General features: G+C 57.5%; 1 protein-coding gene across 2 annotated transcripts in view; it reads right to left on the bottom strand.

Annotated features, from left to right (window-relative positions):
- Positions 1 to 24906, bottom strand: part of LRRC4B (leucine rich repeat containing 4B) — a 34559-nt gene extending 9653 nt beyond the window's left edge. Inside the window, exons 1-3 of one of the 2 annotated variants that reach the window (XM_074315506.2) lie at positions 24506 to 24906; positions 11101 to 11218; positions 8728 to 9058 (exon numbers count right to left, since the gene is read on the bottom strand). In XM_074315506.2, the coding sequence (XP_074171607.1) occupies positions 8728 to 9024 (297 nt within the window). In that variant the 5' untranslated portion in view covers positions 9025 to 9058; positions 11101 to 11218; positions 24506 to 24906. The remainder of the gene's footprint in view (positions 1 to 8727; positions 9059 to 11100; positions 11219 to 24505) is intronic. The other variant, XM_074315505.2, reaches the window with a different exon arrangement.
- Positions 24907 to 25587: the final 681 nt, after the last annotated feature.

Genomic DNA, 25587 nt, shown 5'->3' with positions numbered 1-25587 from the left:
GGAGGCTCCAGGCCACGCCGGTATTGACCTCTAAGCAGTAGGGTGTCTAGAGGTTCCATGCGCACTTTGGAGGAGCCATACTCGGTGAGGACAGCTGGAGCCAACCAACCGCTCAGCTCCCCTGGCACCCACCACCACAGGTTAGTCCTCTACCTATACACCAGGTGGGGGTGGGGAAGGAGTCTGGCCCGAGCCCAGGAGCCCCCACCCTTTCCTGGAGAGGAAAAAGCCCGAACTCCACTGGCCTTCAGCACCCCAAATGACCCCTGTGCCCATCCCCCCCCAGCTGTTCTGCATGCCGTGTCGAGCTGAGCCGGGCAGCCACGTGGTAAAGGCTCTGTGGTCAGGCTGTCCCTGTACAACCTGTGTGACTTGAGGTGAACTTGAGACCTCTTGGGGCTTACAAAGGAGTCTGTAAGACCCCTGGGATTGGTGAGAGGAGTAAATGCCTTTTCACATGTCAGGGGCTTAGTTCACCACCAGCACCTAGTAGGTGTGCCATCCATGTCCATGCTTGTCACCCTCCTCCTCACCTGAGCTCCTGCAGTCCCCTCCCAGAACACCATCTGAGCCTCTGCACTTCCACAAGGCCCTCGTCACTCAAGGTTTCCTAAGAAAGCCTTTCTCCTGGATAAGCCTCCTGACCATCTCTGCCTGGTGAGACCTCTCCTCCTGATGCCTGCCCCACTCATTCAATTATGTGACCATCCATCCATCCACGCATCTATCCTCTTCCCTCCCTCCCTTCCACTCACTTTCTTTCACTCATCCACCTAGGAGTTGTCCCCTGAGGCCTCTGGGGCCAGGCCCTGTCCTGGGTGCTGAGCCAGGCCTGATGCCCCACCCCCAGGATCCCAGACAGGCATCTAAACCTGGGTGCAAATAATACACGGGTAATTCTATATCACAAGAATGCACTAGTGTCTAAATGCACCCCAGCTTTGCATAAGGCAGCAGCTGGGTGGAGTGGAAAACAGGTTAGGTGGGGGCTCAGGGATCAACCATCTCCCTTCCCAGGATGGTGTCCCCGCGCCCCCCCACCCCGTCTTGCCTATTTTGCTTGGCTTTCGCCTCTCATTTCCATCTAGCATGCGCTGCATCATGCAGTTGACCCTTGAACAACACGGCTTTGAACCGTATGGGTGTTTTTTCGATAAATGCCTGCACTGTATTCAATCTGACGTTGGGAGCCTGTGGATGTGGAGGGCCGACTGCAGGCGTTGTTCACCATATTTTTATATCAGGAACTTGAGTATCCATGGATTTTGGTATCTGCAAGGGGTCCTGGAATAACCCCCTCGCGGATACCGAGGGACAACAAAGTTTTGGAGGAGTTTTGTTATACACAGACTTTCGACTGGGCAGGTGTCAGCACCCTTAGCCCCCCGCATTGGTCAATGGTCAGCTGTATTCTGTGCCTTCTGCCCTGTCTGTCCACCCAGCTTCACGGGGGCAGGAATGTGTACCTGTCCTGCTCACTGCGCCTAGAGCAGCACCTGGCAAGAAGTAGGTGCTCAAACCAATCAGGGCCGTGAACTGGGTGCTGTGGACGCACTAGCGGGGTCCGTCAGACGCAGGAGGAAGAGGGACTCGAGGTCTCAGCCGGGCTCCCCACTAGGAGCCTGTTTCCACGTGGAAACGAGACCCACTTCACAGTGGTGTGAGGATTAAAGCACCGGTATCTGGAACTGAGAGGAGGAGTGACTGGTACGAGGCAGACGAGGCAAGTGGAAACAGTGAGTGTGGCCATTCGAGGACGAGACCTGGAAGGACTGAAAGCGAAGGGCTGGGGCGGCGTCTGGGCCCAGCAGAGGGCGCCCCTGAGTGCGGTGTGGCTGGTACCAGGCCAGTCAGTTTGGGAAAGGTCTTCACTGGGAGGGGAACAGGGGCCGGTTTAAAGCCCAGGGCTGATGTGGTGATTCTGGCTGGGGGTGGGAGACAGATGAAGGCCAGGAGGCAGCAGAGGCAAACATCCTGATGAGCAAGGATGAGGCCAGAGCCAGTACAGCAATCCAGTCACCAGGGCGCGGGACCCAGAGCTGCAAATTCGCAGGCATCAGAAGAGCATTAAGAAATCAAGTTCTGCAGCCAGCCTGCCGGGCTAAGTCCCAACCCCATGCACTAATGGTTGCCTCTTGCACAAGAGTCTCGCTCTCCTACAATTTCCTCATCTGTAAAATGGGGCTAAGGAGAGGACCACTCATGGGATGGTTGTGAGGGTGAAGTTTGCTGATCATGGAACTAGGACTTGGAGTGACACTGGGGGCCGCATGCATCCTCCCAGCCCACCCTCCTGGCGGGTCGCTGGCTCAGAGAGGGAATGTAATTAATGGAAGGGGAACATGGGTTTTCTGCCTTAGTTTGCTCAACTGAAAAGTGGAGATGAGACTGCCACCACTCCCCACCCCTGGGGCTGTCATGAGGTTTAGAGGCCACATGGCTTCTCTGATTCGGTAATTTAACAGGACAGCAGGCTCTGTGCTGAGTGTCGGAGCCAGCAGTGACTGAGGCTGGCATCCACGGTCCCGTCGGTGGGCTGTGGGACCAGCGGGGCTTGCCTGGGCTGGGCGGGAGCTCAGAGAACGCGCTTTTGAGGTTGCCGTTTCTCTGAGTCAAGAAAGACGATGGCGACCGACCGTGACAACGGTCTTACTGTCTACATTCTCTGGCATCCTCGGCAGCTGACCACTTGCCAGGCTAACTCATCACACATGTGCTGCCTCATCTGATCTACCAGCGACCACTGTGTCCCTGGGGCCATAAAGAACGCCTGGCACATGGTGGCACCAAATTTCTCAGCGGCTCTGTGACAGGGAGATTTATCATCCCCATTTTAGTGGTGATAAAACTGAGGCCCAGACGGGCTTGACAATACACCTGAGGAAAGTTTGAGTCAAAACTCAACTGTCCCCTGCAATCATAAGTGCTGCTAACATTTCTGGGTGGTCGCTGTGTGTTGTTGTTTTTTAAATTAAGTTTTAAAAACGAATTGGACATCCTACTTGAATTCTTTGAAAGCACAATACTGTATTCTGAGCATTTTCCTGTGTCATTCGCTGTTCTTCGAAACTCCGCTCTACGTGGTTGCATCACGTGTGGTGAAAATGCCGTGAGTTATTTAACTGAGGCCACGACTGTAAGGGACACAGGCTGCTCCAGTTGGGCCGATCTAACTCTACAGTGCCTCTGAGTATGTCCCTCGGAGGGGTTGATTGGTTTCTCAGGTCAGAAGCACACGCCTGGCCAAGTGCACTCACACGCTCTGCCCACGTGACCTCACGGCAGACCCCCGAGGGACCCACGGCAGCCCGCTACAAACCTCTGGGATTAGTACTTTGTTAGGTTAAGTGCATGTCCTCTGAGCCACCAATCCCCCTGGTGTATATTCCAAGACATTATCACAAACGTCCCAAAGGGTTCCCAAGGGAGAATTTGTGGTGGGGGCAGCGTGAAGCCTCCTGGGTGTCTGTCCTAATTGGGGGGGTAGGTGGGCAGGGTATGGGGGGGTGTCCATCAAGGGGAATTCTATAGCAGTTAAAGCAATGGAGTAGACACACACACACACACACACACACACACACAGAGCCATGTGGATGGCTCTTAACAACCCAGGCCGAGTGAAAACAGTGAGACAAAGAAAGCCATCTATAACACAGCTTCATTTACATAAATTAAAAATATACACACACAAAGCAACAATAAGCATTTTCCAGAACACACACAAGCAGAAAGATCCACAATAAACACATTAGGGTGGTTGGCTCTGGGGATGAGGGGACCAGAGCAGGACCAGGACACAAGCAGTGAGGGAGGAAGCCGACAGGATGGGGGTCTCACTGAGGAGGAGAGTGGGCTGGCTGAGAGTGGGTCTACCCGGACCCACCAGGAGACAGAGGAGCAGGGTGGTACCGGACCTGCCTGGCCAAAGGATGCCTCCCCAGCCAGTGCCCCGGCTCCACCCCTGCTTCTCCAGGGGGCTGTGAGGACAGTGGCACGTGGCTCAGCCTGAGTGGCATCAGGGCTTCGAGGCAGAGGGCAGGTGCATCCCCATGCCTCCACCTTAGAAGGGGTCTCTGCGGGCTTTGGGCTTGCTCTCAAGCACAGTTAGGGGAGCACGGAAAAGTGCTGATTTTGAAAAATATTATTTTGGCCATGAAGGGCATTCAAACAACCACCTCCACCACCTGCTGTCCCCATCATGTCACTGAAGGGCATTCTGACCCTCCCCAAACGTCGCCACCATTGTCCCAGTGAGAGGCCAGTGTGGCCACTCAGCGTAGCCACTTGGTCGGTGCACTTGGAGTCCCCCGCACTTCCCGTGTAGCCCACGATCCTCACTGCTCCACAGACCAGGGCAGTGGGAACAGGTGAAGGGAGCCCCAGGGCACCCCCATTCTCAAAGCGCCACAGGGATTCGACGCTTGTTCCGCTAACAGATGGTCCCCCGCCTCTGCTAAGTCCCCTGGGTGGGAGCTTGCAAGAGTGCCTTCCTTCTATTCACCCACAAATGTCTGCTGAGCACCTACTGTGCACCAGGTTCTCTCTGCTCCAGGTGCTGGGGAGACCAGAAGGGAATGGGTGAAGTCCCTGCCCTCAAAACAGTCTGTGCAGGAGCCAGATGACAAGTGAGTGACCATGGACAGGGGAGGCTCTCAAGTCTCCAGAACTCAGACCATCTCTACAGAGCTTTGGTGCCACACCCCTTGTGTGCATGCGTGTTTGGGAGGCTCACTGCCACCGCGAGGGAAGACAACACTCAAATGAGCAGGACACACAGGGCTGACGGGGCAGCGCTTCTCTGATCTGCCCTCCGGCCCTGCAATTCCACCTGTAGGAATTGATCCCAAGGGCAGAATCCAGCATGTGTGGAAGAACCAGCACCAAGGACATTGTGTCAGTGGAGACGTTGGAAACAAGAAGGGACTGCCTAATACCAGGACGCCTAGCGCCGGAGTCGACATGACAGACGAGGGTCAGTGTCAGGGACAAGGACGTTTCACGGTGAAGCTCCTAGGTGCCAAAAGCAGTAGCAAACAGCAGGAAATTCTGTGATTTCGTTTTTTCTTTGGGAAAAAAAAGGACAGCAAGAAATCGGTTTACTGACCGGAGCCTACTGCGTACAGACTGAGAAGGTACGTGGAGAGTGTGGGACTGGCAGACACCAAGACTCATAGGCGTTACCTGTGGCTGTCAAATTACAGCTGGCTTTTGTACCTGCGTTTTTACTCAGGTATATTTTCTAGTGTTTCTAAATTAATTTGTATTCATTCTGTAATCAATAATTTAAAAATACATGTACAGAGGCACCGAAAAGAGCGAGGAAGGCTTTAAAACAAGATGTAGCAGTAGTTATTTATATCAACTGTAAATGGTGGGACTAGGGTGACTTTTTTCATCTTTTTAATTTAGATAATTAAAAAGTTATTATTTTTAAAGCTCCTCTAATAGGTCCCAAGGTGGCCCCATCCTGCCACCTGCAAAGTGTCCACTAAGGAGGCCAATTCGACTGAACGCTCACAAGCACCCACTCTTGTGGACAAGGCACTCTCTACCCTCATGGAATGTGCAGTGTGGGGGGTCAGTGGTTTCCAGAGTGGGGGTGCAGGGACCCCCAGGATGAGAAATGACAGTGTTAGGGCTTCGAGCATGTTCCCTAATCTTTTAACAGCGTCCACTTGTGTGTGTGCTTTATAATGTACATAGCGCATGGATGCCATACACGATGTTTGACTTACAAATAAATTCATCTATGTCCACCGGGCTCACATGTGTATTCTGTCAGGGATGCGGATCAAAAAGTTTTGGAGGCCAGTAGCCCGGAGATGGAGACACGAGCAAACAGGTCCAACCAAAGGGACCAGCTCAGACCTAAGACCTTGGCGTCACCGTCTCTCTCTTCCCCCTTTCCCACATCCACTCTGCAGGAAAATCCGCTCACCTACACCTTCAAAACAGACCCAGAATCTGCGTACTTATCAGCACCTCCACCACAACCAGCCTGTCTGAGCCAAGACACCCTTGCCCCTGCAGTCTGTGCCCAGCACCGTGGACAGAGACCAAGTCAGAGCCTGCCTGTCTTCTGCCCGGAGCCACCCAGAGAAGAGCCCAAGTTCTCACTGTGACCATGAGGCCCAGCAGGATCTGCCCCCATTGTCCCCTCTCAGCCCTCCCCTCCCGCTCTCTCACTTGGCCCCTCGCTCTGCTCCAGCTGGAGGCCTGGCTGTTCCTCCCACCTTGCAGCCCCCTGCCTGGAATGCCCTTCCCCAGATGTGCCCAGGCTCCCTCCCTTACCGTCCCCAAACATGTGCTCAAATGTCACCTTTTCCACGAGGCCACCCTGATCTATGTGTCTGCAAAGCTGCGGCCAGAATCCCCCTCTTGCACCCACCACCCCTCCCCCTCTACTTACTTTCCCCACTTCCTTTAACAAACACAAACCACTGACCGACTACACCTATGTCTAGACCATAGACCGCAGACTCAGTGAGGGCAGGGCTGGCTGCTGGTTTTGGTCACTGATGTGTCCTGAGTGCCCAGACCCCTGCCTCCCACACACAAGAAAATGGGAGACATTTAATCAACAGAAGCGTTTAGGGTAAGGGCTGGGGTGTCTGGGGTGGGCTGTGGACCCCGAGTGGAAGGCGGTGAGGGAAGGCTGGCCTGGGAGACCCCAGGGCCAAAGAGAGGCATATTCAGGCAGAGCGACGGCCTGAGCAACTCCTCAGCACCGGGAGAGCGACCAGTCGGCCGGAGAGGCTGGGTCAGGCTAAACTAAGGGGATCGGTTATTGCAATAAAGAGCCTGAACTTCATTCTGGAGTCCAGAAGCTTGCAGATGGTTTTAGGCAAAGGAGAGCACCTGGTCGCTTGTGTTTCGGAGGGCTGCTTGGTGGCCGCTGGGAGGATGGGCCGGGCATTGAAGGAGGTAGGACATGGCAGGGCTCTGGGGTGCTGCTCGGTTGCTGTCAGCTACGTGCCCTCCACAGGTCTGTGGGCGGCATTGAGAGCAGGCCCCACACTCGGTGGGCGCTCAGCAAATATTTGTAGGATGAAATTGTTCATCAAGCTCCCCAAAGAGAAAAAGAGATGCTGCCATGGCCTTGGGCCACTGTTGGAGTGGACTCAGCAGCTCCTTCTTACAGATGTACCGCCTGGTGCTCTAACCTCCACCGCCAGCTCTCTAGCGCAGCTGTCCCAGCCTGACGGCTGGCTCATTTATTTGTTTACTGCTGCTTCCCTCCTAAAATGTAAGCCAGCCAGGGGCAGGGAAAGGCTTTGCCAGTCATAGTCATCACCTAGGACAGGGCTTGGCACAGAACGGGTGTTGCTGACTGTCAGGTGAATAAATGAAGGTTGGATGGATGGAGTCAGAGGCAGGTGTATGATGACAATGAAGGGGAGTGTCACCCCCTTCAGGGGGACATGACAGGTCAGCTGGGACTGCAGCTGGAGGGGTGTGAGGCGGACTCAAAGCGCACTGGTAGAAGAGGTAAGGATGTGACTGGTGAGGTGGCCTGCAGCCAGAGGACACCATCCTGCAGGAGCAGGGGTGGGGTGATGTGAGCCGGCCCCTTCTGTTTCCGGACCCCAACTCTGGCTTCACTGTTCCTTGCCCCACGGCCACCCAGGAGAGGACAGCCTTCTTGCCTGTGGCAGTGCGCCTGGCACTGCCCCCCTAACAGGTCCCCTCTTTCCCTAGCAGAGGGGAGCCCTGGTCCCCAGGCTTTCTAGGAGGGTCAGATGGGGGCTGCAGACCCCACCCCCTTCCAGAGGGACAGAGCAGGAAGTGTGGTGGAGGAGGGGAATGTCAGCCCAGGGAACCTGGGACATTTGCACAAGAGCCCTCTTCCTCCTGGCTTTATGAGCTGGGGCAGGAGAGGTCTGCAGCGATGGGGGCAGGGGACTGACCAACAGTGGATCCCAACCGGGGCAAGTCATCCCAGGGAGTATGGGCCAACATCTAGAGACGTTTTTTGGAATTGAGGGCTAGTGTTACTGGTACCTAGTGGCAGGGACACTGCTCAGCACAGGAGGCCCCAAGCAGCAAGGGAGAAGAGGAGGAGGGACCCAGCTTCACACAGGCACAGCTCTGCCCCCAAAGCCCCGTTCAGGGCCCATCTGAGCCAGTCATAATTAATGGGGCGGCCGCCGCCCTGTCCCAGCACAGCTCCAGGCACAGGATACTCCCCAAGTCTCATCCCCTCCTGGAAACAGAGATGCGAGCCATACAGAAAGAGAATGTGTGCTTGCCAGGCGCCAGGGCGATTTTAAACCTATCAGTCTGCACCCCAAACCCTCGGGAAGGGGCTCTTATTACCCCCATTTTTTAGATGAAGACCCAGAGGTACAGTCATGCCATCACGCGCCTGAGGCCACGCAAGGCAGGGCTGGGTGCGGTGCAAACCGCACAGAGGCCCTGTGGGAGCGTGGCTCTTGGCACAACCTGTGACTCCAGGACCAGGTCAGGCCCAGCACTTGCCTGTCCCCCACTGTGTGAGATGGGCAGGTGGTCCTGTCTGGGCCCCAGCACAATGACACAGAGACAGGGAGCCTCGTGCCCGAGAAAACCCAGATAGCTTTGGTTCAGGGTAATGGGATGCAGACAGCATCTCGTGAATGTCCAGGGGGTGGCGTGAAGAGTGGGTGGGGACACCCAGAAGGCCCTCGCCTGCTCAGGGTGGAGGACCAGCCACCACCTGTACCCCTCCCCACACAGGCCCCGGCTCACCTGGATGCCGTTCTCCTGGAGGTTCAGGTACCGCGTGTTGACAGGGATGCTGGCCGGCACCTCGGCCAGTTCTCTCCTCGTGCAGATCACGCGGCTGGCCTGGTTGCTGCAGGAGCAGGCCGCGGGGCACGAGGTGGCGGGCGGGGAGCCCCCTGCAGCAGCTGATGTCAAGGCCACACCACCCCCGCCGGCCCCCAAGGGTGGGGAGAAGAGCCAGAGGAAGAGCAGGGCCCCGTGGGGCCAGGACATCCTACCGGGCGGCAGTGGGGGGCACAGGGAGCCGTGGGCGTGCGCCATCCTCAATGGTCATGCTCCGTGTGGGTGCCGGGGGCTGTGGGGTGAGGGGAAGAAGGAGAGGCTTAGTGAAGGTCAGGGACCTGTGTGGCCCAGCTTCTCCCCAACATCCAGCCCTCTGACGCTGCTGCCACCATCACTACCTCCCTGTCCCATGCTCAAGCCCCCAGAGGCTCATTCTCCCAGCCCCCTATGGAGGGACAGATAGACCCAGATGAGGCAAGCCAGCAGGCAGAGGGAGGCCCAGGGAAGGGCTGGCCCCGCCCCCTGCACTCCTCTCATCTCATCCTCTCCCTGCTGGGAAGATTGTATGCCCTTTTCACAGAACCGAAAACTGAGGCTGGGGGAGAGGAAGTATTTGTCCAAGGTCTCTTGGCCAGTAAATGGAAAAGTCAGCCAGATTCAAAACTTAGTTCTGTGCATGATTTCAAAAAGGTAGATAAAAAGATAGAGATGGAGAGAGAGACAGACAGACAATAACAGAGAAAGGGGGAAGAACCCAGCAGGAAATCTGGGTGTAGGTCTGGCTCCCGTCACAGCACCCACCCTAGTCCTCTAGCGGCCAGTGTGAGCCTCCAGGAGGGGTGCCCAGCCTCCTGCCCCCTCCCCTCTCTCCTCTCTCCTGGAGTGTTTGCAAGGAGGCCGAGTTTCCCAGTCCACACACCCTCCATCACTCTCGGCCCTCAGTGTCCTCTGGCCCAGCCCAGGCTCTGTGGGCCTCGAAGCAGCTGCAGGGATTTCAGTTAGTCTCACAGGGGAACCTGAGAGAAGGTGAGGTGCCAGACAAGGCAACTGTGGAGGTGACAGGTGGGGGATGAGACAGGAGGCAGTGCTGGGGGAGGTGGGGGCCCAGTCTGCCCTGGAGTGGCAGGTGCTCAAGGCCAAGACAGTGTGTGGAGGGCCTGTGCCAGCAGCTGCCGCAGGACGGTGCTGGGGGCTGGGGACCTTGTGCCTGAGTTCTGGAGGAGGTGGGTAGTGTGGGGTCAGGTCTTCCCACCCCTACATCCACAGGACAAGAGAGGGAAAGGAAGATAAACTAATAGCGACAATAACAACAACAATAATAACACCGGCTCTGGAATTCTGCGTAAGCCTTTCCCATGCACCAGACCCCATCCACTGCTGTCTCACTGAAAGAAGCCTTACAATAACCAGAGGAGGAAGGGGCCCGATTTACAGATGAGGAGAGTGAGGCGCTAGGAGGTAAAGCGGCTTGTCCCAGTGCACGGAGCTGGTTGGTGGGGATGGAAGGGGATGGTGGCCTTGGGGCCATCCTCTGGCTCCCAGCCCCCCTTCCATGCAGTGTAGGGCACACACAGATGCACCCACGCGGGCCGGCAGGCTCTGCTCCGCCAGGCTGACCAAAGAGCTCCCCATGAGCTGTCTGCCCACTCACACCACCAGCAGCGACGGGGCACGCCCTCACACAGTGGACTCAGACCCACCGACACAGGCCCCGCGCACATGTGCGTGCACACACACACATTCACTCTCGTTCTGCGGTTTCCTAGATCATTTCTACTCAGATCAAAATGCATGTGCATGTCTGTGTGCCTGAGTGCGAGTGTGCAAGCGAGAGCTAGACAGAGACAGAGGGACAGAGACAGAGGGACAGACAGAGACGGAGACAGAGACAGGGACGAGAGAGAGGGGGTTTATTCTCTGCCTGTATCCTGGACTCATTTTTCTCCCTGGAGGGCTGGGGCTGTGTGTGCCTCTATTTGATGTGAGGGCTGTGGAGTCTTTGCTTCCCCGAGTGTGACAGGGAGACAATTCTCCTTCCTGTCCTTAGCCCACCACTCCGGTCCCTCCTCATAAGACTGGTAGAGCCCACCAGGGCCAGGATTTGAGGCTGGGGGACCCATAGGCCAGGATGCCCCTGGGGCCATGGGAGCCTGCAGAGCCCACCGCAGGTCCATGCCTGCCAGTCAGTTTCTACCTCTACATCTGTCCCCACCTTTCCTGCCACCAGCCCCCACCCCATCACAGCTCCTGCAGCGGCTGGGCCTCCCTCCCCTTCCCTCCTGTGCCCTCGGCCATCTCTGTCCTTGTCCCCCGACCAGAGAGGGGGACACTCACCCCGGTGGCTCGGCTTCCGCTGGGCCTCTCCCTGCGCCCCAGGCCCCCTCCTCCACATGCTCCAGTCCGCCAGGGGCTGTGCCTCCCCAGTTCTCTGGGACTTCCTGTCCAGGTTGTGCTGGGGGGGGGCGCAGGAGCTTCTTGGGTCTCCCCGCGCCCCCCCCTCCTGTCGCCCTTCCCACCCCTGGGGGGGCAGCTGTCACAGGCCACTGCAGCAGTCTTCTCCCCTCCCTGCTCGCCTCCTCCTGTCTCCTACCCCCACCCCCACCTCTACCTCGACTCTCCCCCCCACTGCCAGCCTCTCTTCTCTCCAGCCGCCAACCCCAGCCCCCTTCTTTTGTTTCCCAGCCCCTCCACCTCAGGTCGCTGTTCCTGTCCTCAGGCCTCAACCCCCTCTTCAGGCTCCCCCCTCACTGTCTGGCTTCCCTTGGGACCACCAGGCCCCCTCTCTCCTTCTCCTCCATCTCCTCCTCACTCTCGCTCGGTCCCCATCACCCTCTCTGTGTCTGGGAGCCGGTTTCAGTCAGATTCTCTGTCTGTCCGTTTGTCTTGGTCTCTCTCAGCCAGGCTCTGTCTGTCTCTCTCTCTCTTTCTCCGCGATTACAATTTCTAGTCACACGGCAGTGCAGAGCCAAGCTGTGCCTCAGCTCCCTCCCTCTCACCCCTCCCTCTGCCTTTCTCTCCTGAACGGGGAGGGCGCCTCCCCTCCTCCTCGGCCCCCCTTCCTTTCCAGTCCTCCCAGGCCTCCCCCTCCTCCGCTAATCAAAGGCTCCGTTATCTAATTAACCCATTGGTTCTGGGCAGCAGGGAAGGTCGAGGAAGTAAGGGGGAGGACGTTGACGGCTGGGCTGCCCAGGGAGGAGGGTCTGGGCCATGCCAAGCCTGGCCTCGTGGCACAGACAGCCTCATCAGCTGCATAACCAGGCAGGACTACCGCTGGCCCCCTCCCTCCACTGGCCACAAGCACCCCTCCTGCACCTGTCCCCCAGCCCTAGGGTAGACAGCCTAGCACACGGTGCTCCCCAGGAGATTCCAAAGGCTCCCACCACACTGCACAGCCATTTACTCCAACTCCCACCCCTGATATACCAGTGAACTGGGGCCCATATCACCAATACCCCAGCCCTTCCGCTGAGGGCCAGCTCCCATTCATGCCGCACAGAAACCCATGTCCACATGCAGCTCTCTGCCCTGGACCCCAGCCTGGTCCTGATATCTGCCTCCTCATACACTTCTGTAAAATGGGCAGGGAGGTTGCATTTGTTCATCTGATTCACCCAACCGTCAGTCCATCCATCCATGCAACAAATATTTTCTGAGGTCCTACTACGTGCAGACACTGGTATAGGTGCTGACAAATGCTACCTTCACCCTCAAAGCCAGGACACCCACAGGCCACAAAAGAGAAGCAGCAAGAGGAGAGCACATTCTAACCAATGTCACCCCAATACATTTAAAAAAAAAAGAAAGAACAGAGGACAGCACCATGCTCCAGTCCCACGACCTGAGTTTGAATCCTGGGTCCGCTGTTTACTTGCTATGCGGCCTCAGGCCACGGACTTCATTTTTCTGAGCTGCAGGAAAAGGCTGTGAAACAGGGATAATAATAGTATCTGTCTCTTCGGGCCTTTGAGGGACTGACTAGCTAAGTGCTCCGTACACAGCTCCACTTTACAAGGCAGGCAGCCACTTCTCACCCCCTCCCGCCCCAGGCCGTCACTCTGGCCCAGCCACCATCCTCCCAATGATCCGAGGCACCTCCTCAGTGGTCTCCCCACTTCTACCCTTGCCACCCTCCCAGTCTGTTCCACGCCAGTCAGAGAGTCCTGTCAACTTCCAAATCGGACCCTGCCCTCCTCTGCTCAGCAGGCGCTCCTGCTCCGTCTATCTCACCAGGGTGTCGGGGCAGAGACATCACTGGTTTACAAGACCCCTCGCCCCAGGCCGGGGGCTTCTGTGACCTCAGCTCCTACATCCTCCCCCTGCTCCTCATTCTACCACCTCAGGCCCCCCTGGCTTCTTCCGCTTCCACAACAGGTTGTGTACATGCCTGCCTCAGGGCCTTTGCACTCACTCTTCCCTCTGCCTGGTCCTCTCCTCCCCATTTGTCCCTGTCTCCTTTTGGGTCTTTACTCAGATGTGGCCTTTTCAGTGAGGCCACCCTGACCACCTTGCATCACATAGCCCTCACCCCCCCACCCCTCTCCAGAACCTTCACTGCTTTATTTTTCTATATATTGTTTTTCGCCACCTGACCTCTTATAAGCCCACACCCTGGAGTGTGAGCACCCCAAGGGCAGGGGCTGCGTCTGTTTTGTGCGAGGTTTGGTTCCCAGCATCTGCAATGGTTCCTGGCACGTGGCAGGTGCTCAGCAAACATCAGGAATGAACGGATAAGTTATCATTGCTGTTAGTCCCTATTTCTCCCTAGTTACACCGCATTCCCTCACATAATCACACTGAGGCACACCTGCCCAGCCACGACCCCCACTCTGCACACCAGCCCAGGACACACTCCAGCAGGTGCTCACCTCAGGCTCACGCCTCAGACTTATCCCGATCCTGAGGTCCCTTTCCAACCCAGGAGGCCTGCCCAGCGGAAGCAGCACATGCACAGGCCGCAAACACCACTGACCCCAGCTCAACGACCTGCCCAGATACTATAGTCCAGGTTCCAAACAGCAGGTCCCCAGTGCACCCCACTAAATGCCATGCCCTGAAGGGAGCTGCAGCTCAGATACCACTTTTGTGAGCTACACTCCTAGGTAGGACTGTGAGTCTGGACTCGGCTGTCCCCAGATACACCCCTCCACCACCCACGACAGGAGTGCTGGCTCACCCTTCCTCTTCTGAGCATGTTCCCAAAGCCAGGCACCGTGTATGCTTCTAATTTGTACCAACTCCTTAAATAACACCACTACCAATAGCGGTAACGTCTGCCACACGGCCGACACTGACCAGGCACTGCTCTGTAGTTCCCCCATTTGTCCTCTGAGAGTAGGCTGCTATTATCCCCACTGCACAGGTGGGGAAGCTGAGGCACAGAGGCCAAACGCACAGCTAGGAACTGGCCCCTCCTGGTTGGCCACGCCAGGGTCAAGGGACCCCAGGGACCCCCAAGCTTGTCATGATGGCTGCGAAAATCCCCACGGAGGTCCCCTGGGGAGTATGTTGTTCAACAGCTGTGCGCCCACAAGCCCCTGCCTTCATCCCCACTGCACAGGATGTGACAACCCCGCCGCTGCTCCACACCCTGCTGCAGAGGCTTTGTGACCTGCCCTCTGTGATGCCCCCCACCCCCACCCATGAACCCCTAATAGTGATGGCAAGCATTAACCAAGTACTTGCTACGTGTCTAGTGCCACACTAATAAGCATGGTGCACGCCTTGGGCCACTGGTTCCTCCCTGTGGCTCTAGGAGGAGGCAACTGTTCTTGTGTCCATTTTACAGATGGAGAAACAGACCCAGAGGGCTGTAGGCACTGGCTGAGGGTCACACAGCCTGCACGGGACAGCAGGGATTGGAACCCAAGGTCCAGAACTTGGCCAGGTCACCACCCTGCCTTTCTCATCCCAGTGCTCTGGGAGAGGCCTCAGCACAGCATACCTGCTCTTCACCCCCAGCTGGTGCAAGGGACAAAGCAGACAGATGCAAGAGGCCCCAAAGAGAGGAGAGGTATGAAAGGGGCAGAGACACAGTGAGACAGAAACAAAGACAAAAACTGGAGAGCAGTATGTGCTTGGGGGTGGCGGTGGGGAGACTGTAGGGGGCCGGCGGACAGAGAAGTGCAGATCCATAGGAAGGCAGAGGCATGGAGGTCCAGGAGCTCGAGGCCTGGGCCGGAGGCCTACCATTCTCCTCAGCCCAAGCTCTGAGAAATCCCGGGCACTGTGCCGGAAAGGATTCAGGTAGATGGCAGATTGGAAACTCGGGGGGCCCAGGGGAGGTGGGGCGAGGAGAAAAGGGAGGCAGGGAACATTCCTGTCAGGAATACTCATTTTGGGGGAAGAAGTTCAGAAGGTGAGAGAAAAGATAGGAAATTGACTGCCATCGCAGCAAGACAGATGGAGGTTAGAACTTCCCAACTGTGAGGGACTGAGGCAGAAGTGGAGCCTGGAGCCAGGAAGGTGGGGAGACATATAATCCAGGGAGAGCTGATGCTTCTCTCTCTGGATGCCTGTCATATGCACAAGGAGGGGAGCTGTTGAGGTGTGGGGGGAGGGTATAGGCGGCACAGGCTTTGGGGATGGATGAAACAATTTCACATGTGTGTCCCTCTGAGCCAGCCCGTGTCCTAAATGTTTCTAAAGATCAAATCAACCCCAAAGCCCTGAGAATTGACAGGCCCCTAACATTTAAGATAGAAGAACCCTGGGAAAAGGACTGCCCTGGCCCCTCATAGTTGCTGATGAGGACACAGGGCTGGGGAGTCAGCTCAGGACCTGCCCAGGTGACCAGCCACTAGGCGATGGGACCAAGCTTCTCAGGGGCAGAGGTGGAGCTGGGGAGGGGTGACTTGATTGGAGGAGGGGGATGGTCCTCTCCTATCTTCCTCAACTCTCCACTCAGAGGCACTAACTGGTCTTTCTTTACTAAAAAAAAAAAAAAAAAAAAAAAAAAAGTCAACAAAGGCGGTATATACAACACTGACTGGTCTTTTATTTGGTCTTTCATATGCTCATTTAACAAATATTGGCTGGTGGCTCTTGCCCCAGGCTCCAGCCATACACCAGGCCCACTCCCACCTCAGGGCCTTTGCGCCTGCTGTTCCCTCTGCTCTGAGCTATCTAACAGGCTCTCTCGGTCTCCTTTCTAGTCTCTGTTCCGATGCCACCTTGGAGAGGGTTTCTTTGCCCCCACCTCCATCTCCTCTACTTTCTTTTCTTCGCAGCCTTCCTACAGCCTGGCATCCCCTGACAGACAGCGATTTGTTCTGTTTATTGTCTAGATAGCTCCCCACTAGAAGGTGAGCTCTCCAGGCAGGGAGTTTTGTGTGGCCAGTGCCTACTGCGTCCCCAGTGCCTAGGACACACTGACCCCCCACAAGTCAATACTTGCTGAATGAAGAAAGAGCTGGCAAGCGCCCCACCTCATGCTGGGTCCCCTGCTGGCACCCGGTGCACAGGGGCCAATGAGACCTGTTTTTTTTTGTCTTTAGGGAGTTAGTGGTACAGATGGGAGATGTTCAAAGGCTAAGGGAGAGGCTGAGCACGGGTGGGGGCCCGGGCCCATCTCAGCCAGGCACTGCCCCTGGCCCGCGGAGGTGATGTCGCAGCTAAGACCTGAGGACAAGCAGGAAGGGGACGGACCCGTGTGCGAAGGCCTGGGGGCCTGAGAGGTAGAGGGGGTCAGGGAGCTGCATGGTGTCCAGCCCAGTTACAGTGCCACCTCCACAGCAGGCTGAGAGGCTGGGGTGTTGGGGGGGGTGCTGTGACAGGGGAGGGCAGGGTCACCTCTGGGTTAGAAAGACCCCTCTGAGGGGACTGGAGAGGGGAGGCTGGAGGCCGGGGAGGAGCTGGGCCAAGGGTCTGGGGAAGAGGATAAGGCCACTGCTGGGGCCATGGGGATGGAGAGGAGGGAATTAATGAAAAACTACAGTGAAAGCAGAACTTTACAAAGGCAGAACATAGAAGAGATGTAAGAGGTGATGGAGAGGGAGGGGCCAGGCTCTTCTTATAGAAAGGGGAGAGAGAGGACAGGAAGTTGGGGGAAGAGAATGGAGAGGTCCCTGGACACAGGCCGCCCAGCCCAATCTTTGCTTGTAGGCCTGACTGGGGAGCAGTGGCGGAGGGACACAAGCCTGACCGGTTGCCGTCATCCCTGGGCTCCCATTTCCTTCTCTGTAAAACAGGACGTGCTGACAGAGTGCTAGGAACTGTGTCTTGCGATCCCTCCATTTCCTCATCGGCGACATGGGAATTAATAAGATACTTTATGACCAGACACTCACTATATGAAGGCCTTAGAGCACCAGCTGTTTACCCGCCAGTATGCAATCATTGCGATGTTTTGATGCGTCGCCATCCGCAACACAATGCACTGTCCAATATGGTGGCCACCAGCACGTGTGGCGACGGTGCTCTTACCCCTGCCCTGCGGTAAGTGTGACCGAGGAACTGAAGTATTAATTTAGTTTAATCAATGGCCACACATGACTGTGGTGGTTACTGTCTTGGACAGTGTGGTTCTAGCCACTGGCACGGCCATCCCAGGACGTCCCAGCTAAACCCCAGTGGCGCTTGGAACTGCTTCTGCTTGAGTCCCCAAAGCTGGGACTCTTTCTGCTCTGCCGCCCAGCCTAGCTGCCCTGTTGGGCTCTTACAGGGAACATGCCGACCCCTCCGGGGGGAGGAGCCACAGCAGCCCCACTACACAGAAGGGCATATTGGGGAGGCCAAGGTCCTGGCTGTGCAGGGACACCCAGACAGAGGCAGGCCCCTCTGGGAGATGGGGGCAACTTAACTCCCTTTAATTCAATTTACCGGGAGAGAGCTAGGACCTGGCCTGGTGTGGGTGGTTTTGAAAATAGTGGCCATTGCCAAGGTCATTGCCAAGGCTTCTGCAGGGGTGTGTGAGGCTGAGTTTGCAGGCCGGGAGGGGCATGGTGCGAGCTGGCCTCCTTGGCTCCTTCTCACCTTGCTGTCCCCAGGAAGGGCGAGGCTGAGATCTCTTGCCTGTCTTGGGGTGGGAATGGGTGGTGCACAACTATTTCGTGTGTTAAAAGAGCATTACTATTAAAAGCAATAAAAAGTGAAAAACTACTTGAACCGGAGCAGTGCTTCTTAGACATCAATGTGCGCCCAGATCACCTGGGGACCTTGTGAAGGTGCAGATGCTGAGCTGGTGTTTGGGTGGCTCATGGTGGGCTGAGATCTCCCCAGAGGATGTGGCCCGGAACACAAGCTGAGGAGCAAGGAGCCACGGGCCTCGAAGGGCACCTCGCTGCCCATTCTATTTCCGGATGAATAACCACCTCCCCTCCGCCCTGCCCCCTGCTCTGTGTAGGGGTGTGCCAGACCCAGTCAGAACCTCAACTGCCACAGAGACTAGCCCTGTGGCCTTGGGAAGGAGACATCACCTCTCAGGGCCTCAGTTTGCTCATTTTTAGAACAGGGAAAATAGCTAACCTACCTCCCAAGGCGGCAGGGCTTTGGTGGTCCAATACCTGTGGTGGGCCGAGTGTGGTGCCCTGCACATAAAAAGCGCTCAATAGGGGCGCCGGACGGCTCAGTTGGTTCGAGCGAGAGCTCTCAATAACAAGGTTGTCGGTTCAGTTCCCACATGGGATGCTGGGCTGTGAAACTAAAGATTGAAAACGGCGACTGGACTTGGAGCTGAGCTGCGCCTTCCACAACTAGATTAAAGACAACGACTTGGAGCTGATGGGCCCTGGAGAAACACACTGTTCCCCAACGTTCCCCAATAAAATTAAACACACACACACACACACACACACACACACACACATTGCTCTTTTTAAAGAGAAGCGGCCAATAAAGTGATTCTATAACTGTGCACACCCGTCACACTGGCGCTCCTGCTTGGGGGGGAGGCGGAAAGAGAGTTGGTGTCAGGAACCTTGGGCTTCAACTCTGACTTGCTACTTTCTTGCTGGCATCCCCCTCCTGCCCCCCAGGCTCTGTCTGTGAAGATGATGACACCTAGTTTGGTGGGGAGTCATGGTGACCTGTCCAGTCTAATGACAGCTACTATATTAAAGGTCATCCTTTATTCCCTCTGGGTCAGAAGAACAAATCTTTGCCTCATTCTGTGACTGTCCCCCATCACTCCCCATACATTAATCCAGCCTTTCTGGCAGTCATTCATTACAGGTTGGGGGGCTCTTAGAGGCACCTGAGAGGCCTTGCCCCTGCCAGCTGGACATGGATTGGATCCTCCACCTAGATAAGGACAGGCAACTGTGAGAGCCGAACGGGGGGGGGGGGGGGTCCTTTCCCCTCTGGGGCTGTCAGAGCACGAAGAAGATTGAGAGGCCAGAGTTCCAGCAACCCCACTGTCTATTTGAAAGTCTGATCTTCTATGTGTTGGCTGTTAGTAAAAATCTAATGGTTATTATCAGCGATTCTATTTCCACATGGAGAAGTGTGTTCCCTTCTCTGGGCCTCAACTGGGGGAGGCCAATGCCTGGGTTTGCAGTCCCAGCTCTGCCACTTCCAGCCATGTGATCTTGGGCAAGGGGCGTCATGGCTCTGGGCCTCAGTTTCCCCATATGTCACATTAACGATCATAATGGTGCCTCCCTCACAAGGCTGCCGTGAGGTGTAAACAGACAGACAAACTACACAGGGTGCTCAACACAGAGCCTGGCTCCTGGGAAGCACTCAGTGGGTGTGAGCTCATTATTACTCTCTCCACCCCGTGTGTGGGGGTTCTAGGCCAGAGGAGGGCAAATCTCTGCATTCATTGCCTGGGGTTTGCCCCTCCCGGAGAGCTGGAGCTGGCAATGCTTTCTGACCTTTGTGGCAGTATTTGAACAAGAGCTCTGGGGCCTGCGCTCAACTTCCCGGGCAGGGATGTGGACTGAGGAGTTCAGGGGGACACAACTGAGACAGGAGTGGCCTGGGCTTTGCCCCCCTGCCCCAGCTCACTCATACTTCCTCTCTCCTCCGTGTCTGGGTCATACACAGGCTCCTCAGTCCCCCACCAGGACCCAGCTTTTTCCCTCTCAGCAGCCCTCTTGGGGACCTAGCAGTCCCCTGAGGCGGACTCCTGTCTGTCCACCCCACCAGGGCCCAGACAGACCATCTCCTAGGCCTCCCATGCAGCCCCTCCGCTTCCACCTGTCATGACAACAGTTGCCGGTAGGTTTCCAGGCAACGAGGGGGCATCCTGCCACTCTTCTTACTCTCCTGCCATCCCCCTGTCTGGCAGACCCATCCCACTCTCATCTCCCCACTGGGGATGGACGGCTCCTGAACTGAGAGATGAGCTGCCCCTCCACCCTTCCAGAGAGGACGCACAGCTGTGCCCCCTCCTCCCACAGGGTGATGTGAAGGACCAATGCGGGCCTGAGTGGTCATCGGAACCCTGGCCTGGAGGTGGGACCGAGTGAAGCCCCGCCTCTGACCGGAGCCCCAGGCCCATTACTGTACTTTGATGAGAAGCACTGAGCTCACCCGGGGTCCTCCGAGACCCGCTCTCTGATGAGCTTCCAAAGGTGCCCCCTCCCCACCACCACACAGGGAAACCTACCCCTGCTTGCGCCGTGCATCGGATCCTACACAGCTCCAGAGGGACAAGAGTGTGGGGTCTGTCAGCCAGCTGAGGGCAGGCTGACCATGGTGGCTTCATGCCGTGCTGACACAAGAACATAGCGAGGGGCCACAGTGACCATGGGGCACTTGCGTGTGCTCTGCACCCTGGTGGTCTTACAAGTCTTCCCATCCTGGGCCTGGCAGGGAGGCAGTGTAGGCGGAAGCAGGGCACAGTTACAGGGAGGCTAGGAGCTGGGACAAAACTGCCTGGGGATGATGGAGGGAGAAGGGTGGGCTGAGAGGCCTGGAAAAGAGGCTCAGGTTTTGGAAGGAAACCAAGGGAAGGAGTGTGGAGAGAGTGACAGGGCAACAGGAGTCCCATGTGGAGGGCAAAGAGAAGAGGAAACAACAGAGGTGGAGGGGTAGAGGGGCCGGTGAGACCTATGGGTGAGGCAGATGAGAGGCGAGTAGGAGGTGGCCTGCACCTGAGCACAGCCCACTGCTCCCCGGGGGAGGAACGGTTGTTTCAAAAGAGCTGATAGTCTGGGCTTTTTGGAGATACCATTGGCACAACATTACATAGTGTCATGTGTACCACATAATGATTCAATATTTGCGAAATCATCACCACAATAAGCCTAGTTAACATCCATCATCACACACTCATACAGTCACAAATTTCTTTTCTTGTGATGAGAATAGATTTCTATGTGAAATCGCTAATTTTGGGGGGGAAAATGTTGGCAACAAATTGAACGTTTTGATAGCGTTAGGGGAAATAAATTCATGGCCCACAGGATGACACCAGTGGATGTGCACAGGGATGTGGGGAAGTGAGTGCGGGGCAAAAGGAGGAGGGGACAAGAAGAGGAGAGGGAGACTGACACAGGAGCAGAGATGGTGCTGGGCTGAGATGGAAATAGAGGCGGTTCGCAGAAGATGGGGTGGGAGAGAGAAAGCGTGATGAATGAGTCCAGGGCACAGACAGATGAGTGAGGACAGGAAGGCACTGGGCTGTGGGGTGAGGTGGGGTGGGGTGGGAGACCCAGCGGCTTCATAGACAGGAAGCCCAGGTAACACCTTATGACAGATGCTGGGCCAGAGACATGGGGAAGGGGTGAAAGAGGGGAGGGCTGATGAAGATCCCAGCAGGCAGGACAGGTGAGCAATGAGGGTGGGGAGAAGAGCAGACAGAGGTGGGGACCATGGCCAGAGACTGAGCCAGGGCGCTTAAGAGGCTGAGAATTTGGCACTTCCCCTCCCTGTCACAGCACCTCGGCCTGAAGATCTGCCTCTCACTCTGTGGCCTCTGTGCGCTTGTTCGAGTGTGCTTAGCTCTGGCTGCTTTCAAGAGATGTGTCAGTGGCCCTCTGACACCAGAAATCTCCAATCCTGAGGACACCCCCTGGGAGCCCTCTGCCGCGGGAGCATTCTCTTAACCGCCTCTAGGAGGGATTAAGGGGGACTGCTTGGGTCTGATGGGGCTGGCTGTCCCTCCAGCACACACAGCACGGGTGCCCCCCACACTGGGCTCTCTCTGGGTGCAACTGCATTTGCTGCCAGTGGGGCTGCACCTCTGTAGCTCTGAGTCCACCTTAGAGCCTCTTCCTTTGTGTCTCTCTGTGAGTGGGAGGTCGCGGGCCAGCGGCTCTCTCCATGAGGAGCTGCCTTTGTCTCTCCCCCCAGGTCTCTGTGTATGCACGAGACTCCAGGTCTTTCAGCCGGTCTCTCTGGCTTACTCTGGGTACCACAGCTGCATGTGTCACTGGGTCTCCGATTTCACATCTGGGTCTCTGGCTGCCAGTGAATGACTGTGTGTGTGTGTGTGTGTGTGTGTGTGTGTGCTCGCGCCCCTCTGCCCACCCTCCGCCTACGCGTGCCTCTGTGTCTTTCTCACACGTTCCCACCCTCCGCCTATGGCTGACCCTGGTCTCTCTGGTTGCTCTGACAAGTCACATACTATGCCTCCATCCTCCCCACCCCCACACCTGGTGGCCAGTGTTCTCTGGATCCTTCTTGCCAGCACCCTGCGTTTGTCCCCACCATCCCTGAGTCTGTGGCTCCCTGTGTCTCTGCCTGGCCCGCTGGTTGTCGCTCCTGTGTGTGTGCAGATGGAGTTGCCCTGTCTCCCTGACTCTCCCTTTCTTTTGGAAATTAAGTAACCATGTCTGTCTGGCTCTCTAATTGTGTGTGTGTGTCTGTTTGGGAGTTGGGGCCCCTATCTCACTGTGGCTGGGCCTCCATCTCTCTGGGTCCCACCTTCCCTGCCTTGTCTGAGAGTCTCTCATGCCTGTCTGCTGCTTTGCTCCCTGACCCTCCTTTCTGAGTGTGCATTTGGACAATCAGCCGGCCAAGATTAGATGGGACCCAGGGAAGAGCAGGAGGAAGGTGGGAAGGAGAAGAGGAGGCTTCCTTAGAAGGAGCGAGGAGCCAGAAGATGCTACAGGAAGAGGAAGGGGCTGATCCTGGCCAGGGTCCTGGGGGGTGGGGAGTTTTTAGGGGGGAGAGGTTGCTGCCGGCTGCCTGGACCAGGAGGGAAGCGACTCTGGCTACTCCCAGCTGCCGCTGGAGCCTGAGTTCCTGTCTGGCGGCTGCGCGGCTGGGACTTGGGATGTGAGGCGCATAGCAATGGGGCTCTGCGGAGGCTCCACTGCAGCTCCCAGCTGGGGGGGGCAGGGAGGGGGCTGAGGGGCAGCCCTGAGGCGCCTGTCCCCTCCCCCCTCCCAGCTGGGCTCTCCCCGGGGGATTTCCCCACCCTGAGAAAGTGTCCTCAGGAGAGTGGGGCTGAGGCTGCAGGGAGCCGGGCAGGGAGAAGGGGAGGGTGCTTAGGAGGAGCAGCGAGGTGGGGGTGGGGAGACGAGGGTCAAGATGGGAGTGGCAGAGAGAAGAGGATAGGGTGGGTGGGCGATGAAGCATCCAGGGCAGCCAGACTCAGACCCCGCCCTGAGACTGGCTGGGCCCCTGGCCCAGGGGAAGAGCCCATGGAAGAGGGGGCTTGAAAACGTGGGCGGAACCCTGGATAGAGCCTGGGCCTCTGGCTTCCTGGACTGATGGGGACTTGGGAGGAGCCGAGGGTTGGAGAAAGAGGTTCCAGGGAGAAGGGCCCTAGTACTGGAGAGTCTGAGATCGGGGGCTCCCAGGGGTAAAGAGACAGGGGCTCTGTGTGAAGAAAGGTCATAGAGGGGGTCCCAGACAGAGACGCGTCTAAGAGAGAGAGGCTGCGAGTGCTGAGAGATGCTAAAGTTGGGGTGTCCTGGGGAGAGGGTCAAGGGAGGAAGGCATCTGAGGTGGGGAGTCAGAGATGAGGGGTGAGAGAATCCTGAGGGGAAGGTGAGGTGCAGTTAGAAAGTCCTGGAAGAGCAGGTGTGAGGGTGGGAAGCCTCTGGAGGGCAGCACCTGGGGGGAGGGGCGGTGCCCAAGAGGCCAAGGCTAAGGACGGGGGAGGGAGGCAGTGGTCCCAGCGAGACACGTGCCCAAGGATAGAGGGCCCCAGAGCAGAATGGAGTCAAGGAAGAGGGTCTTGGGAAGAGGGCGGGGCAGGGGTTCAGTTGCCCACCATCAAGGGGTCGGGGGACTCCAGAGGGAGAATGGCTTAAGATTGGGGAGGGGTTGTCTTGCTTCCCAGTCACCCCCTCCGTCTTTCCCATCCACACTTCCCAAACTCCCCGGTTCTCCCCGGTTGCCAAGGCAACCGCTCCTGCCAGGCGCGGTCACCAAGGAAACCCCGTGCCCGCCTCTTCCCCCCCTCCCCATTACTGGCGTGCCCCCCCCATCCCAAGCAGCAGCGGTGTGGAGGGTGGGAGGGGCAATGGAGGAGAAGTACCCGGACTCCCGCCCCAGAAAGGGGGGCCCAGACCTACCTACGCTCAGGAGACCCCCATCCCAAGCCTACATCCTCAACCCCACAGCTGGATACGCAGCGACCGCCAGACGTGCACCCCCCACCCGACCCGTCCCCAGGCAGCTGTGAACCCCCCAACACAGAACTCGCTTGGCTCAGAGAACCCCCACCTGGCTACTTCCCCCACCCGCTTCGGCTCTCCATCAGACCCCGCCCACTGTCCTCTGCCGCCGCCCCCCATCCCGGAGGAGGCCTAAGACCACTGTCCCCTAATTAGAGAATGTCCCCCACCCGCTCCCCGCTGTTCCGCCTCCCGCCCCCGCTCGGCGCCCCTCGGTATCTACTCACAGCGATGAAAGGGTCTCCTTCCGGGAGGCAGCATGCCCGGCCCGCGGGGGGAGGACCCCCCCAATGAGGCACAGGGATTTGGGGTGCGAGGCCCGTTGCGGGGAGGCGCGGGGGGCGGGGCTGCGGCCGGCCCGAGTCTCGCACGTTATCCCCCCTCCCCGGCTCCGGGATGGGGAGGGGGCTTCCGCAGCTGCAGCAGCGGGGTTCGGGGGGCCGCTCTGCCTCCTGGCTCGCGCGCCCGCCTGCCGCCCGGCCCGGCGCCCTCGCCTGCCTGCCCGCCACCCGCCTTCCTTCTTGCCTTCCTTTCTTTCCTTCTTTCTTTCCTTGCTTCCTTCCTTCCAGCCTTCCCTCCTTCCTTCCCCCCTCCGCGGGCCGCCGGCGCCGCTCTCCCCCCACCCCACCCCCCCCAGGCCCCGGCCCCGGCCCCGGCCCCCGCCTCGGACGGTGCGGCAGCGACCGAGAGCAGCCGAGAGCGGCGGAGACGGGAGCGGAATACTGATGATGGAGGGGGAGCGGGAGGGAGGGGAGGGAGGGAGCGGGATGGGGGAGGCTGCCGGGGAAGGAAAGGAGGGGGGAGAGCAGAGGGGAGGGAGGGCAGAGAAGAGAGGAAGAGGGGGAAGAAAGAGGAGGGAGAAAAAGGGACAGGATGGATGAGGGAGGGAAGGGGGAGGGATGAGAGTGGGGGAGGGAGAAGAGAGGGAGGATGGAGAGGAATGGTGAGGAGTGGGACAAAAAAGGGGAGGGAGGAAAAGGGAAGGGAAGACAGAAGGAAAGGGAGGAAAGGAAGGAAATAAAAGGAGGGAGGGAAGAGGAAGAGGAAAGAGAGGGAGGGAGAAAAGAAGAGAGGGTAGAAGAGGGAAGAGATAGAAAGAGGGGGAAGAGGAGAATGTCGGGGAGGAGAGAGTCTTAGTACACTGGGGCAAAAATTTACGGGGTGACTCTGAATGCGGGAAGAAAGGGGAGGTAGGTGAGAGAGAAATGATGGAGGGAAAGAGAGATGGTTAGGCAGGGGCAGGCCCAGGAGCCGAAGTGGGGGGAGGGAGGGAAGGGGAGCGAGAGGCCTGGAGAGGACAGGAGGAGAG

This window comes from Rhinolophus sinicus, chromosome 8 (genome assembly GCF_057876585.1).
Source record: "Rhinolophus sinicus isolate RSI-liver-muscle chromosome 8, RSI-T2T, whole genome shotgun sequence".
NCBI lineage: Eukaryota > Metazoa > Chordata > Mammalia > Chiroptera > Rhinolophidae > Rhinolophus > Rhinolophus sinicus.
The sequence above is the reverse complement of the archived record's forward strand: the minus strand, read 5'-3'. Positions and strand labels throughout refer to the sequence as shown.